The following is a 17,346-nucleotide window of genomic DNA, read 5'->3' as shown; positions in this document are numbered from 1 at the left end:
CAATTTAATCCACACATAATTGTTACAGTGGCATGGTGGTGCAGTGGTTAGCGCTGTCGCCTCACAGCAAGAGTCCTGGCTCGGGCACGGGATCTTTCTGTGTGGAGTTTGCATGTTCTCCCCCTGCCTGCGTGGGTTCTCTCTGGGTACTACGGCTTCTTCCCACCGTCCAAAGACATGCAATTGGGGATGAGGCTAATTGGACACTTTAAATTGACCGTAGGTATGACTGTGAGTGTGAATGGTTGTTTGTCTTCATGTGTTGGCCCTGCGATGGACTAGTGACCTGTCCAGGGTGTACAGTACCCTGCCTCTCGCCTGTAGCTGCTGGGATAGGCTCCAGCCCCCTGCGACCCTTAAGAGGAATAAGCGGAAGACAATGGATGGATGGATGGATAATTGTTACATTATGCAAAATTGCTTAAGATTGAAGTCTAGTATAATTACCTCAGTCTACTTTGAGTGTGTATCCTGTTGTTCTTTTAGCGATAGCAAAGGCAGTGTTTGTTTTGTTGTTGTTGTTGTTTTTTTTGTTTTTGAACTCCTCAGACATTGCATGTGACAGACTGGAGAATCTTTCAATAATGAACTCTCTCCCAGTTATAAACTAAGAACAAACTGCAGATTAGCAGCTAATCTGTATTCTCTGTTTCTAGGTCCAGTAGCAGTGATAAGTGGTGAGGAAGACTCTGCCAGCCCCCTTCATCATGTCAATCATGGTATTATCAGCCCCTGCACACTCGACACTGGGTCGGACGCTGTGGTGATTGGAATGACCAGGATACCCATCATAGAGAATCCACAGTATTTTAGACATGGACACAACTGCAACAAACCCACTACCTGTAAGTAGTCCTCCACAATGATCTAGTAAGGTCCATGCATGCAAAAGGGTACCCAAAAATCCTATATTAATGTTTCAGTTAAAGTCATGTCATTTAACCCAAGGGACAGTCTTATATGACATCATGTGTAATGAGCCAGTACAGAAGAAATACAAGGATGCTATACCACTTAGTCATATAAAGTGCTTCTTTTGAGTTGAACACTGAAGTGCTGAATGGCACCTGGCGCTCTGCGTTGTCAGAGCCTCTACAGCAGCTATATGTGTCCTGATAGAGGAGTCCAGTCCCACAGGTCATTGTGGTCTTGCTAATTGCAATCCAGTGGTAGAACAGACAAGTCATTCAATGAACCTTTCTATATGTGCTGTGCTCCTATCTGTATACCCATACCATACCCTTAGTTATGTTTTGTTTCATGAATAAATCTCAGAGTGGGTGGGTAGGTGAAGGACACTGCCAGGGCACACCATGCGCACTAAGCACTGACCTTAGTTGTAAATAAAAGAAAAAAGTGGAACCTGGCAGATTGAATGCATCCTTAATATCTGCAAAAGAGAATATTCCAAAATCATTACAAATGTCTTTTAAATAGTGAACACCCTTCTGCTCCCACTGGGGAGCACAGATAGGTCTCCCCCAATTAGAAGTGCCTTGTTACTGAATATTGGAGAAAATGTGTGCCACTTGCTTGAAAGATGAGTGCGTTTAAACTAATTTCCATACCAGCACAAGATGAGAGATAATGGGGCCAAGGCATAGTTGACCCTTTTTAGAAATGTTGCTTAAAAGAACAAAAACAGAAAATTGAGAATCAAACCAGGAGAGCAGGGCCTGAGCACGAACGACCAAGAATAAAGTTCAGGGATGGCCAGGCTGCCATCCTCCCTCCTTCTCTGAAGAATAGACAATTTCAGACATGGCCGCTTCCAGTTCCAAATGAAATTGGAGGTTGCAGATTGGAGCTTGCTCCAGTAATCAGATGGAGTGGGAAGAGGAACCATGGAGCTTATGAAATTGATCCGGGGCAGAATATTCATTTTTTACAATAGAAATACAGGCTCGAATAGACATAGGGCAGGGGTGGGCAACCATGTGCCATGGAGAGCTGTGTGTATGCAGGTTTTCCTTCCAATCAAACCCTTTCACAGGTGATTCCACTGATTAACACACCTTCAGCCACAGAAGAGTGTTAATCAGTGGAATCACCTGTTAAAGTGTTTGGTTGGAAGGAAAACCTGCATACACACAGCTCTCCATGTCACATGGTTGCCCACCCCTGACATAGGGAGATCAATCCACCGGTCCATATCCCTTAAGATCTTATTCAGGACAGATGAATAATTATGCTTAATAATCTGATTTAAAGAAAAAAATATTTCAATTCCTGAATACTTCAAATGTTGTACAATGGGAATATTGGCCGGAAGGACAGATGTTTTTGCAGTGTCATTTAGATGTAAGAGAGCAGATTTAGACCAGGTAATTTTAAAACCTGACATATTACCAAGCTCCTCACAGATGGTCAAAAGGTGTGGTACTGACTGAGCAGGATTTTCCAAAAACACTAAAACATCGTTCGCATATAGCAACAGCTGGTGTTAGGTGTTATAAACAGAGATGGGGGAGATCAAATCGGACTGACTAATTGCTCGAGTTAGTGGCTCCAAGGAGAGCACAAATAGCGCAGTGCTTAGTGGACAGCCCCGATGTGAGGACCTGGCAACTGAGAAGAGGGAGTAGTTGAGTATAGTGTCTTAATCATACCAATAAAAGTGTTGCCCAAAACCCATTGCTTCTAAAACAGACCATAAATACGACCATTTTAGTTTGTCAAAGGCTTTCATAGCATCAAGTGAAAGTACAGACATGGGTGTTTTATTGTCTGTTGCAGCGTCAACTATGTGAAGTAGGCGTCTAACATTATCTGCTTCAAGCCGCGACTTTATGAAGCCTGTCTGATCAGGATTGACTAATGATGGCATGTGGTGCTAAAAGCGGCAAGCAAGGAGCTTTGCAAAAAAGTTTTGGTCAGAATTTAGGAGGCTGAGAGGACGGTAGCAAGAGCAGTCAGTAGGATCCTTTCGATTTTTTTCAGCAGCAAAGTGATGAGGGCTGTGTTAATGTGCCTTGAAAATCTGCCTTTTTTAAATTGAAAAAATAATCATATCCAGAAGAAATGGGCCCAACTGCTCCCAGAAAGTAATGTAGAATTCACCAGGGATTCCATCAATGCCTGGTGATTTACCTCTCTTCATAGCCTTTGCTGCTTCCCACACCTCTTCTAATAAAATCGGTTTTCTAAGTCTGTAGAACCTGTATCTGATAGCTGGGGCAGATGTTATCGACTTAAAAAATTATCACATTGATTTTTGTCTAAGGACACCTCTGATTTGTATAATTCAGAGTAAAATGTTCGAAATATATCATTTATCTGTTTAGGGTCGGTGCTAATATTGCCACTTGCCGACTTAATAGCTGGAATGTCTGCAAAGTGGTCACTCGTTCTAATTCTCATGGCCAGGAGATGGCTAGGTCTGGCACTATGAAAATAATACTTTTGTATGGTCCTGTGAATTTGAAATTCTGACTGTTGCTTCAAAATGTTGTTGATTTCCTTCTTAACTAGAGTACACTGTAGGGCAACTTGCTCTGTGAAATTAATTTGCGAGATAGAATCCAACCTGGAAAAATCTGCCTCAAGATTTTGTAACTGAACAAGATCTAGATTTGCAAGCATTAGAGCTAAATAATGTCTTGCTCCTCATGAAGCCTTTTATAGCATCCCAAAGGGTTCTGGGTTCCTCTACAGAACCAACATTAAAATCAGCAAATTCTCTGAATCCTGTAGTAAACTGATTAATATATGCTTCATTTTTTAATAACCAAGTGTTAAAACGCCATCTGGCTGCACGTTTAGATAGACGGCCCAGAGTTGCTGAACAGAAAGACGCCTTTATGGTCTGACAGAGCTATCAGGGGTAAAACAGCGATATTAATATGGTGAAAGAGCTGGGGGGAAGCAAAAAGGAAAGTCTATTCTAGAAAAAGATTTATGTCGGATAGAGAAAAAAGTGTAGTCTCTGATGGAGAGGTTTATTAATCGCCGTATATCCACAAGCCCCAAATTACTGGCCTAAGATTTTAGAGCGTTTGTGGCCATAACCTGCCCTCCTGAGGAGGTTGCGCTCAACTTATCAAGAACTGGATCCCACACTGCATCAAAGTCTGCACCTACTATGAAAGAATATTCTGCTAATTCTAACATTTTTGATGTAATTAAATTGTAGAAATTGCTGTTGAAATCATTAGGAGCGTACGCTGATATGAGAGCTATTTTCCTTGAATTAAATTCTGTTCTAGCAATCACAGGCGGCACAATGGTGCAGTGGTTAGCGCTTTCGCCTCACAGCAAGAAGTTTTCTGGGTTTGAGTCCCAGCTCAGGCACGGGATCTTTCTGTGTGGAGTTTGCATGTTCTCCCTGTACCTGCGTGGGTTCTCTCTGGTACTCCAGCTTCTTCCCACCATCCAAAGTAATGCAATTGGGGACTACGCTAATTGGATACTTTAAATTGACCATAGGTATGAATGTGAGTGTGAATGGTTGTCTGTCTCTATGTGTTGATGCTGCGATGGACTGGCGACCTGTCCAGGGTGTATCCTGCCTCTCGCCCATAGCCGCTGCGATAGGCTCCAGCGACCCTTAACAGGAATAAGCGGAAGACAATGAATGGATAGATGGATAGCAATCACAAGTCTACCCATGTCATCTGGCCAGGATGTTATAATTCTCATTGGATGACTGCGTCTTGCAACAATGGCCACACCTTTAGTTTTCATGTCAGCATAGGAGAATGCTACAGTATAAAAAAATCTATTAGCAAGACGACCAGTATCAGCTTTTAACAAATGCGTCTCTTGCAACAATGCTATGTCAATATTCTTCCTTTTCCATAAACCAATCGTGCTAGCATGTTTGTGAGGAGTATTCAATCCACCACAGTTCCACACTAAAATGTTAAGTTCACCATAATCTATTGGAAATGTTCTGAATATGGACAAAGAGAAATGTTGACATAGCCCTTAGAGTACCCAAAATAAAGTCCCTCACTACACAACACAAACAAGACGTGGACATAACATGTAAAACATGTAAAAAAGGAAGAAAAGAAAAAGAAAACACAAACATATAAACATAATGTGAACTGTAAAATAGGTCTGTGATCATATTTGATATGGGGCAGACAGGGGGAGCAGCAACCCAGCACTATAAGAACAACATTGATTGAAGCTTGGGTAAAATATCTGGGTGAAGCTGAGGCATAGTACCTAACATGTTAAAGTATGAAGGTCTTGCATGTTAAATTTCAGACCTTCCATATAACCTACAGAATAACATTAAGTACCACTGTGCCCACAAAATACAAAATTGACTGAGCGTAGTGCAAAAATTGGGTTATATACGGACTCAGATAGGCCTACTGCCGTAATAAAACAAAATAATAACCCATAAACATAGGTATATCAGGCTCATTGGCAGCTTACCAACTGAAGAGCATCAGGTGTCTAGTAAAGCAGTGACTTAATGTCAGTCCTCAGTGTCTGGTGACAGCGGGATGTCTGTACTGTGAAGTAGTGTGAGAAAAACAAAACAACAGCCCACATGTACCAAGTCTTAAATTTGACAGGGAGTTGGTCCACTTAGGTGTCAAACAAGGACAGAGTTCCGCTGCAGAAACAGCTGATGTGAATCTGTGGTCAAGGCGAGGAAGCACTGTCATCCCACGCTGAAGCTACTGGGCATGGAGCCGGCACAGATGACAGAATATCCTCCACTTCTTTGGGTGAGGGGACGGTTTTGTACTGAGTACCATCTTTAATTTTCAGAGTGGCCAGATAAAGTAAAAAGAAGTCCAGATCTCTAGCTCGAGCTGCATCCATAGCCTGGTGAAATCCTTGGCTTTGTTTGACGGTGAAGTTGCTGAATTCTGAAGAAAAGCGAATCCTCCGACCCTTGATGGAGAGAGGGTCTTTGCTGGCAGCACGCAGAATGGCCTGGCGGGTCGAGTAGCGAAGCACGTTGAAAATCAGGGTGTGGTTAGCTCCTCGGTTGCAGGTGTTGTCGTTGTAAATTTCGTGCGCTCTCATTATCTTCATCTGGATGTCACCGAGAGTGGGGAACCCCACAGGTAGAGAGTGTGAAAGAAGCAGTAGCAATGGACCCCTCGAGCCCCTCTTCAAGGCCAACGACACGGACATTACGCCTTCTGTTCCTGTCCTCCATGTCGGCTGGTTTAGCTTCATAGCCTGAAGAGCCTGGTTGTGTCTGTTCAATGTACCTGAGTTGCTTACGACAGTGGCTTTCAGTGTGTTTACATCGGATCTAATGGTGCCAAGGCCAGCCGCCAGCATGATTAGCTCAGCCTGGATAGCACCTAGCTTCTTCTTGTTGTCTTTCCCCACCTGTTGAATCTGGGAGAGACACAGTTCAAGATAGTCACGCTGTTTCTGCAATACTGACTCGGCAATGGCGTCAATATCTTGACGGTTCCTTTTGGCTTTGGTAGACATTGTTGTTATCTATCTTTAGACAACACAATAGGTCAGTATGGAAACCTGTAGCTCCGTAAGAATCAACAATTTGGCGATGCTGGGCCGGGAGCTGAAAGCCTAGGCTGCCATCTAGTCCAGCTCATGACCGAGTCTCCTTCTACTACTTATCCTGTTAAGGATCGCGGGGGAGCTGGAGCCTATTCCAGCAGCCTTCGGGAGAGAGGCGGGGTACACCCTGGACGGGTCACCAGTCTATCGCAGGGCCAACATATACCTGACAGACAACCATTCACACTCACAGCCATGCCTACAGTCAATTTAGAGTATCCAGTTAGCCTAGTCCCCATTTGCATGTCTTTGGACTGTGGGAGGAAGCCGGCAATAACATAAGTAGTAAACGCTAACAGTTTGGCAAACCTTGTTATGTTCCCAGTCCAACCTTTTTTGCCCAATTGTGGGTGGCATGGCTCAGGGGTAGAGTGGCCGTCTAGCAACCAAAGGGTCGCTGGTTCAGTCCTCGACCCTGGTGTGTGAGTGTGTGTGTGAACGGGTGAATGAGACGACACTGTAAAGCGCTTTGAGTGCCACTAAGGTTGAAAAGCACTCTATAAAACTGAGTCCAACCTCCCTCTGCCGTTGCTGCTGTTGTGGTCACAGACCTAGTTGTACTTTATTTGTAAGTTTTTCAACTTGCTTAACCGTCATCCAGCAATAGCCACATTGACCAAGCTCCTGCGTGACCTTTTCATATATCAAGCCATCCTACACAGTCCTGCGAGATGGTTATCCACAGTCCTCTCAGCAGTGATGTTAGCAGCTCCACTCCCTGATCTCAGCAGTTCTCCAGGTGCTCATCTTGCTGAAGTGATGATGAGTTGGAAGAATATGTAGCCCCGTGACAGTCTGTATATTTCAAAACAGCCGCTCCTGCCGCCAGCAGCGTCAGTGTTGACTTTCTCAGAGGTGTTTGATGTGGGAGAACCAGCAAGTGTTATGTTTGTGAGATTGCGTCATCATGGACACTTCCGCCCACCTCACACTGAGCCGACAGATTGACGGTTGGAGGAGGAGGAGGGAAATTGCCTGGCTAAAACTGACCCCAATTTGCCATACTCTGTCTGAAACCTCAGACCAGGCAGCAAAAAAGATGGGCAAATTAGCGGCTTGGTGGCCAGTGTGAAAGCGCCATACAACAAAAGATCCTCTGCTGTGAATTTTATCTTTTACTGTCTTTCAGTGTCTCGTTAGCTTTTGCATTTACTATTTGTGTTTTTGCTGGCAGTGAACTGTGCCTGGTTGAGTGGCTTCAGCACAGTGGGGGAGTAGGCCTGCATGCACCAAAATAAACACTGAGTACCGTGGGTGACCCCTGATCTGAAGGCCCTGCTGAACAAGAAGAGGGCTTTCATTTTAGGGGACAAGGACGAGGTACCAGAAGTACAAAAATGTATACCTAGCAGCTAGCCAAAACTGATCTGCCAAATGAAACATAATATATTTTAGTCAAATTGTCTGTTATTTGAGAAGCAGGATTAATTTAAAACTAAAATGTCAATATGATTCAAAATTGAGGTGGCCTGTAATGTAAACAGTAAGCTCTTGTCAGTTTTGACAAAAAAATGAAATTAAAGAGAGACAGTGTATTTGTCTTGTCCCTTTTTGTTTATGCGTTACTTTTTTATGCAGTTGCTATTCACTAGACAAAGCTGATTTGGTAAAACTGAATAAAATCAATTTAAAAACTAGTATGTGTAATGTAAATGACCAGGGAAAACAGCAATGTGTCATTTCTCTTTATGAAATTAAACATTAATATGTTTACCATGGCCCTGCGATGGACTGGCGACCTGTCCAGGGTGAACCCCGCCTCTCACCCGTAGATGCTGGAATAGGCTCCAGCCCCCCTGCGACCATTACTAGTAAGGAATAAGCGGAAGACGACGATGGATGGATGTTTACCATTTTGACTGAGTTTACACCATTACAGGGCAATGTATCCTGGGAGATACAACTCATAAAATTCAAAATATACAATTTGTTTTTCATGTGGAAATGTTTTATTTAGGTCTAAAAGGGATAGGTAGTAACATTAAATCATTTTTTACAAATTATTTTCCACTACTGCCAGTTTCAGGGTGAAGGAGATGGGATGTTAGCTAACATCAGGTTAAAAAGAATGAACTAGCCAGTTCTCACATTACTTACTTCTCCTTGTTAAGCCTGAAATGCTGAATAAAATTCAACGTGGTCCTAGAGGTGTCCGAAATTTTGGCACTGCAGACCTTGCAATATTCTTTTTTTTGTTTTCAGTTAAATATTCTTTGAAGCCAAATTTTGTGATTTTGGGAACAGCAGTGCCAGCTGTGCCCTCCATCTTCCAAAACTCCACTCCGGCCACTCTACAACCACTGGGGTGATAAATGCATCACTTGGTTAGATTACAGGTTGCCAGATTAGCCTGCGTGCAAGAGGAAACATCGAAAAAAAATTATTTTCAATAATTCACATATTAACAAAGAAAGCAATGACTTGTCAAGTCATTGCATGCAAGTCTAAGTTAAGTCTCAAGTCATGAATAGCAAGCCAAAGTCAAGTTGAGTCTTATATCACTGTTAGTCAAGGCAAGTCCTCAATCTGGTAATTTAAATCTGACTCAAATCCCCCATGTCTGACTCATGGACATGGCCACATTCTACTACGCAGTAGCTCAAGCTGCACTCATGGGACAAAACATGGGAGTCTTGCAAAGACATGGGAGGAGACTTATTATCTATTCCAAAATATGTATGAAAATTGCAGAGGAAAGCAAGTTTGTATCAGCTCCTTAAAGAAGCTGTTGATTACATATTTGATGCATGAGCAGGAGAAAACTACCAGATTTTAACCATTTTTTTTAGGGTGATTTGTAACATTACTTCAGAGACAACAGAAGAAAGAGCCTCTTGGGAAAGCTCTCGTAAATTCACAGTAATATTTATGAATGTGCACTGGCCTGGGCTGCACGGTGGTGCAGTGGTTAGCACTGTGGCCTCACAGCAAGAAGGTTCCGGGTTCGAGTCCCGGCTCGGGCGCGGGATCTTTCTGTGTGGAGTTTGCATGTTCTCCCCATGCCTGCGTGGGTTCTCTCTGGTACTCCGGCTTCCTCCCACCATCCAAAGACATGCAATTTGGGGACTAGGCTGATTGGACACTCTAAATTGACCGTAGGTATGAATGTGAGTGTGAATGGTTGTTTGTCTTTGTATGTTGGCCCTGCGATGGACTGGCGACCTGTCCAGGGTGAACCCCACCTCTCACCCGTAGATGCTGGGATAGGCTCCAGCCCCCCCCCCCCCCCCCCGCAACCCTTACTTGTAAGGAAGAAGCGGAAGACGACGATGGATGGATGGGTGCACTGGCTCTGTAAAGTAAACCTTGAAATATAGAATTAAAACTCTATAATAGATGCAGGATTCTGAACAGCAGTTGTGTACAGTTGCAACATGTTAGAGGCAACACTCCTAAAGCAGCATGTCTCTGGCTTGGTTGGGCATCTGTACAGACCCAATTGACTGTGTGCATGGGTGCAAAACTGGTTGAGGGTGTGTGTCCTGTTGGCTATACAAGTATCTCCTCTAGTCAGTCATGGCACATGTTCTATAGTAGGCGAAGAAGGAAGAATAGCATGATCCTCCCACATACTATATAACTGCTGCACAGGTCTGATTTTCAAGACCTGCCTTACACTGATCCAGTGACTTGCAATACCACAACAAACCTTCAAATCACCTCTTAATCCTAAATCACTGTTAAAATTAGTAAAACCATCATTAACGTCAAGCATATTTTACCAGATATAATATTCCTGATAAAATATAGTTTTCATTAAAATATATTAAACACTGTATACCAAATTGAAGTATTCTTCTTTAATTTCCAAATATGCAATGTCACATAAAATGAAAAAAAGGTACCATGGGGGATCAAATAAAAGGACGTGAAGAATTGTGTGGGTGAAAATCACCCGACGTTAGTGTTCTAGGGTTAAGGCCCAGTAGCTCCTGAACCTGAGCCTATCAACCAAAAAGTATTGGGACATCCTACAGTCCCATACTTACCATGCCTGACAGTTAGCAATGCTCCTGATTGAAGTGGCTTTTGTGAACAAAATTTGACTTGGGTGATATCAATCAGCTGTCTGTCTTTTCAACCATCTCACTTGGCAGTCTTGTTTTCGTAATACCTCTGTATGATTAATGTTACACTTGTAACACATTTTTGAAAGATCATTATTGTCGGCTACCAGATATTCCTCACTCCAGATCCAGAGGCGTTCCCTCTGAGACATAGTCTCTCCAACATGTCCATGTAACCCCGAGGTCTCCTACCATTTGGACATGAACTGGTTCTGAACTGATCCGGAGACTTTACCGATCCCCATTGACTTTGTCTTTGTTAAAAACAACTAGCGTTGTGTTTGGCGACTCTGTTCTGTCTTTCATAATGTAGGCCGGAAAAATGAGCTTCCCCTCCTTGAAAGACCAGCAGCCGCCACTGGTGGTGGGTCATGTGTTTGTGTACACCTCATAGACTAATTTGTGCAGTTCAAATGTCCATCCATCCATCAATTTTCTACACCACTTATCCGTTAAGGGTCATGGGGGGGGGCTGAAGCCTATCCCAGCTGACATTGGGCAAGATGCAGGGTACACCCTGGATGGGTCACCAGTTCATCGCAGGGCCATCAAGAGCGATTAAGAGCTTGGTATTTTGCTTAAGGATACTAAGACATGGTCACCGGGGATAGTGAGGATGGAACCAGCGACCCTTCAATTGCTTGACAGCCACTCTACCTCTACGCCGTGCTGCCCCCAATCACAAATAGCTCAGATTAATCTTGTCATTAACACTGACAAAGAGGGGGCAGTCTTCTGTCTGTCTGTCTGTCTGTCTCTCTCTCTCTCTCACACACACACACACACACACACACACACACACACAAAGAGCTACACTGGGTCAGGTATACCCCGAAGACTCCTGTACTTCTCTCTCTCTCTCGCTCTCTCTCTCTCTCAAACACACACACACTTAAATCAGATTTTACAATGGAGTAATAGTATTTAGCTTGTACTATAAAAATGATGAGTGATACATCTCTCTCCCTCTGTCTCTCCCTTTTGCTCTCACTCTAATGGTCTCTCTCCATCACTGTCACTCTCTCTCAGATGTTCAGCATATCAAACGGAGGGATATAATTCTCAAGAGGGAGCTGGGGGAGGGAGCCTTCGGCAAAGTCTTCCTGGCTGAGTGTTACAACCTGAGTCCCACCAAGGACAAGATGCTAGTTGCTGTGAAGGTATGAGGACAACTTGTGTGTGTGTGTGTGTGTGTGTGTGTGTGTGTGTGTGTGTGTGTAGAAATCTGCAGCTATACATGTCTGTAGAGCAGTATGAGTAAATTGTTCCCATGACTGTAACAAGTATCTTACATCCAACACCAATAATCAGCTACACTGCAAACAGACAGACACACACACACACACACACACACAAGTAAACTCATGAGAGTAACATAAACGTATTGTTTGTTTTGAACACACTGAAAAAACAGATCTGCTGGTGGCCCACTTACCAAAACTGCCCCCTCAGCAATAACATTTAGCTTGGCAGATTATTCTGATCATCTGTTTTATAAAATTAATTGTTTTATTTTTTTGCTCCTCTGCAAAAACATGACAATTTTGAGCTGAGTTGAAAGGTTTTATTCTCAAAAGTGCTGAACAAAACTCCTGAGATTGTCTCTCTTGCATGAAACAGCTGACATGGTGTGTGTGTGTGTGTGTGTGTGTGTGTGTGTGTGTGTGTGTGTGTGTGTGTGTGTGTGTGTGTGTGTGTGTGTGTGTGTGTGTGTGAGTTTGGGCAAATTTCATAAATTAATGTTCTGGCCATCTAATGTTTTAAAAAAAAATTGGGGCAGAAGCAAAACTTAATTGTGGACCCCTACCCTGAAAAAGACAACTGTTATGACTCCATTACTTTTGTGTATATAAATTGGGATCCATTTTTAATGGATGAGTGGCTGTCAGTTAATGACAGGATGGGACCCTTTAGCGCTTTGGAGTTGTAGCATGTGGTTTCTATGATACAGAATGATCACAGAAGTAAAAATGTCAGCAAAAACTACTTCCTTGCATTCTTACTCTACTGGAAATACAGACTGCTCCACAAAGGGAGGGAAGTTGCATCACTGAAAAAGATTTTTATTCATTCATGTAAAAAAATTTAGATAATGGTTCACACCAATATTGTATAACTTGAGCCAATGAAATAAATGGTTTGCCTTAGTTTTTTCTATGTCAATGGAAGGAATGTTTTTTTAGACTTGACCTAAAGCAATTTTTTTTTGATAGAAATCAGTTATGCATCCATCCATCCATTATCTATACCGCTGATCCACTAAGGGGTCCGTCACAGGGCCTTCAGAAGCAATTAGGGGCTCAGTATCTTGCTCAAGGATACTTCTACATGGTCACCAGGGGAAGGGAGGATCAAACCAACAACCCTTTGGTTGCTAGACGGCCACGCGACCCCCAGGCATGCCGCCCCCAAAGTCAGTTATTTTGAACTTGTTTGTGTCTAAATAAAAAAGATATTGATTTTAAGCAGTTGTTTTTTCTGAGAGAATTGAAAATAAAGTATTATTTTTAAGGTGGCAGTGGTTTGCACTGTTGCCTTACAGCAAGAAGGGCCCAGGTTTGAGACCCGGCTCGAGCAAGGGGGCTGTCTGTGTGGAGTTTGCATGTTCTCCCTGTGCCTGCATGGGTTCTCTCCAGGTAGTCCGGTTTCCTCTTGCAGTCCAAAGACATGCAATAGGGTCTACGTTACTCAGATACTCTAAATTGACCGTAGGTATGGCTTTGAAAGCAAATGGTTGTCTGTCTCTATGTTTTGGCCCTGCAATTGACTGGCGACCTGTCCAGGGTGTACCCCACCTCTCGCCCAAAGGCAGCTTGGATAGGCTCCAGCCCCCCCATGACCCCTAACAGGACAAAGCAGTAGAAAATGGATGGATGGATGCTATTAGTTTTATTCGCTGAGGAATTTGTTTAGCCTCTTCCCTTTCTGTCACCTGAAAATAACACAGCAGTAAGAATAGATAAAGAATTTGTTAAGCATTCAGAGCATCTCATTTGTTCCCAACTCTTTCTCTATTTTACATTGTCTTAGTTTTAAATGGATTAAATTTATATATTTTGTAATCAATCTAAACACAATACCCACAAAGCAAAATCATTTTATTTGTGGCGACCTGCCTCAACCCTTACTACTTAGTGTAAAAGAAACAAATTTCTTTAAATAAGAATGAATGGAAAAATAGCTGAAATATTAAGCAACCATCGCAGCCATTAAGGGATGCAATAGCTTGACAAGGAAATGAAAAATAAGTCAATAAATGAATATAAACCTGCTACAACCAAATTCCCCGATATTTTTTGAGGTGATCAAATCCCCAAATTTTCCATGATACTCCAGAAATTCCATGACCTATTGGAACCCTGAACCCTTAACATGCAGTGAATGTGAATTTGAATTGAGTAATTGTTGAGTATACAGTAAGAAACACTTACGAAACCTTGCCTTACTCGGAATTTATTTGATCAGATCCTCCAGCAATTCTCCCATGTTGAGGATGAGACATTTAGGAGCAACCTCCGTCCTTACGGTGGTGTCAGTATCCTTCTTTAGGGTGGTTGCATTAGCTCACATTCATGTGAGTGTGTGGGATTAAGTGCCCTGTTTAGCAAGCAAGCAACAACACATTTCAGGTTTTCCATGTGGAAACTGTTATTGTATTTTACCTCAGTGCATTACATTAACATACATACGTACATTTCAAATAACTCTTCAATTGCACAATCAGTCAATTGTTACTTTAAATATTACCTCTGCAATGGACGTACTTGTCTGACAGTCCTATAGGGTGCTGCAGTGCTCAATTTATGCATTACCAGCCATGACATGATCTTATACACCATGCAGGGGCTTGGTAGTCTATCAAGGAAGGAAACTTTTTATTCGATCATGTAAAAGATAATTGTTAAAATTAAATGTTGTGTTATTTCACTAATGCATATTAATATATCTGCCATTGAAGCTACACAAGCACTATGTCTCCCCTTGGAATGTAAAGTTATGTACTAACTTACAAACTTATAAAATGATAGAAGAGGCCACAAGGTTGCTGTAACGTGTCTTTATCCTCCTGCCAGTATCACCCTACCTGACTCACTGCACATGTGCATAAATCTTAGTAATTCTAACCAATCAAATGTAGGCCACAGCCTATACCCTTTCCTCGTGTCATATCAGAGGTCAAGAGTCTCCCTTGACTTAATCTCTTGTCCTGACCTTGTGCAGTAGGCCTGTGGATGAGTCGGTAAGTCTGCCATGTTCTGGGTTGGGCAAGACTCAGCTGGTACAGCACTGACCTGTCAGAGTGTCATTGAACTGTACACTGGTGTGAAGAAGGTGACAGCAGTTTCTCCAGTAAGCAGCTCCCTCTTCAGTTTTGATATGGTATGACTTTAGAGTGTTGGTAGGTTGAAAGACGACAGCCAGTTTCCATTTTCCTGCTTCATGGATCCTGATAACCTGCCTGTATGCAGTAAGGTCATGGGCTTGGTAGAGTGGTCATAGTATTTCTTTTGTTGTTGCTGCATTTTCACACGCTGGACATGTACTCCCTTTGTGTCTACAGTGTCAGACAGTAGCTTTTGTGGGTGGTCAGTAAGATCGTGAGTATTCTCTTGCTCATAAGCTGTTGTGATGTGCTGGAAACCCCAGGTTTGAGCAAATGTTGCAAACTCCTTAGAGCTGTACTGTGGTCCATTGTCAGACGTGAATTTCTCTGGGATGCCCTGCGTGGTAAACCCCTTCTTCAGTTTGAGTATGACTGATGAGGTGATGTGGTGGTGTGCAGAGAAGGCAAAAGTACCCACATTCCTTACCTGAGTAGAAGTAAAATACCTATGTAAAAATACAACTTGAGTAAAAGTAAAAAGTGCTGATCCAAATATCTACAGACTGCAGACTCTGAAATGTACTCAAAAATACTTTTAAAAGTAAAAAGTATTTCTATTGCATGATTCACTTGCTGCAAAGCTATTAAACACGGGATAATTTATATAGAATCACTTTAGCAATGTTATTGTTTGAACAAATACTACCTGCTTAGTATGCTAATGTACTTCACTATATAGTCCTTTAGGCATTTAGGCATTTGTATTGTACACTTAAGGTTAACACATAACACTTCTGAACACTGAATTTTGATTAGATTCTAAACTATGATGTTACAAATCATGCCCTTAGACCCCGTTTCTCCTGCATCTTTCAAAACCCCAAAACAGTTCACGTGCATTGACCTTGGTGCCAAATATACAAATATAAATATATGTATAAGTTTATTTATGGATAGCCCCTTGAGATGGACAATCATCTCGTTTTCAAAGGGGTCCAACATAGAAGTTACAATACAAAACAACAATACAGTCACAATAACAGACATACATTGAGGCTCTCATTTACCCACCTACCAGTACACCAATCCCAAAACCCCTCCATCCACATCAACTATAGGCTACAACAATAACCAAATAACCATTATCATTATCATATAACATATATAGTTATATACTACAGCACAATCCTCCTGCACAATTCAACATGATACAACAAAACAATACACTAGTATAGTGGCAACACAGATACAGTACAATACAAGAACATGATAACCAAAACACATCATATTGTACAAAAGACAGTGACATTATGCAAACTCATCGAGAATCTTAACAGTCAAGTGATGAAGAGCAAATTTGAAGATGAGGACCAAAATGATTATAGACGGATTAATCTAGATAAAGGAGTTTGAAGACTCTACTATTATAAACAGTGACATGGTGTTTTGAGGAGGGGTAAAAGTGCATTTTTAAAAGAATGGAGAGCTAATAGCTGTTATGGTACTGGGCAGGGTATTCCAGTTGGACGGAGCTTTTTGTATGATAAAGAAGGGTTGCTGTGTTTGTTTGAGTATGAGGATGTGTATGGTAATAAATGTTGTTGTAAATAGGAAGGGTAATTGAAGTGGTTGCATTTTAATATGTACTGGAGCCGCTGGTAGTGTCTTTGAGGTGAGGGGATAACCAATTTGCAGTTTCATACATGGAACTGTGGTGAGTTAAATGTGGACACCTTGCAAAGACTATTGAAGATACATTGAGGGGTTGAAGATTTGTGTCAAAGGTGTTCTGGAAAACAATGTCAGCGTAGTCCAGTGTTGGTAGTAACAGCTGAGAGACAATTCTTTTCCTCATCTGAAAAGTGAAACAATTTATATGGCGATGTAGAATAGCTAAATTACAGTTGAGGCTTTTAGTGATGGTCTCAATGTGCTGCTTAAAAGAGAGCATCGGTCCAGTCAAAGACCAAGGTATTTAAGACTCAAAATTTGTTCAAGTGGTAACCCATCATTGAATGATAGAGACAGACCTACATATTCACCAAGGCCTTATCTGGAACCAAATAGCATACTGCATGGTTTATTTTTATTCAGAATTAGTTTATTAGATGATAACCATTTCTGAACAGAAGATCAGATTGGAGGGATCTTTCAATTTCAGACCTGTTAGTACTAGATGTATATAGTACTACATCATTGGCAAATAAATGAACTTGATAGTTTGAACAGATTTTAAGAAGATCATTTATGAAAATAGAGAAAAGGAGCAGTCCCAAAGATGAACCTGGAGGGATCTCTCTCTCAGCAATTAAGAAATTAGATTGACTTCCATTAAGGTGACACATTGGCATGTATTATGGAGGTATGAGTTAGACCAAAATAAATTATTTTGAGAAAAGCCAACAGACTAAAGTTTATCAAGATGAAGGTAGTGGTCAACAACATCAAAGG

At 42.0% G+C, this 17,346-nt stretch overlaps 1 protein-coding gene across 4 annotated transcripts in view; it reads left to right on the top strand.

The window, feature by feature from the left end:
* LOC147258413 (NT-3 growth factor receptor-like) overlaps nucleotides 1–17,346 on the top strand; it is a 156,954-nt gene that overhangs the window by 120,139 nt on the left and 19,469 nt on the right. For all 4 annotated transcript variants that reach the window (XM_086208289.1, XM_086208288.1, XM_086208287.1 and 1 more), the window contains 2 exons: nucleotides 657–845; nucleotides 11,601–11,731. In XM_086208289.1, coding sequence (XP_086064415.1) covers nucleotides 657–845; nucleotides 11,601–11,731 — 320 coding nt within the window. The remainder of the gene's footprint in view (nucleotides 1–656; nucleotides 846–11,600; nucleotides 11,732–17,346) is intronic.

Source organism: Aulostomus chinensis, chromosome 7, assembly GCF_037954235.1.
Source record: "Aulostomus chinensis isolate RoL2024-O1b breed Wild chromosome 7, RoL_Achi_v1.0, whole genome shotgun sequence".
NCBI classification, from domain to species: domain Eukaryota; kingdom Metazoa; phylum Chordata; class Actinopteri; order Syngnathiformes; family Aulostomidae; genus Aulostomus; species Aulostomus chinensis.
This window is presented reverse-complemented; position numbering and strand designations above follow the sequence as displayed.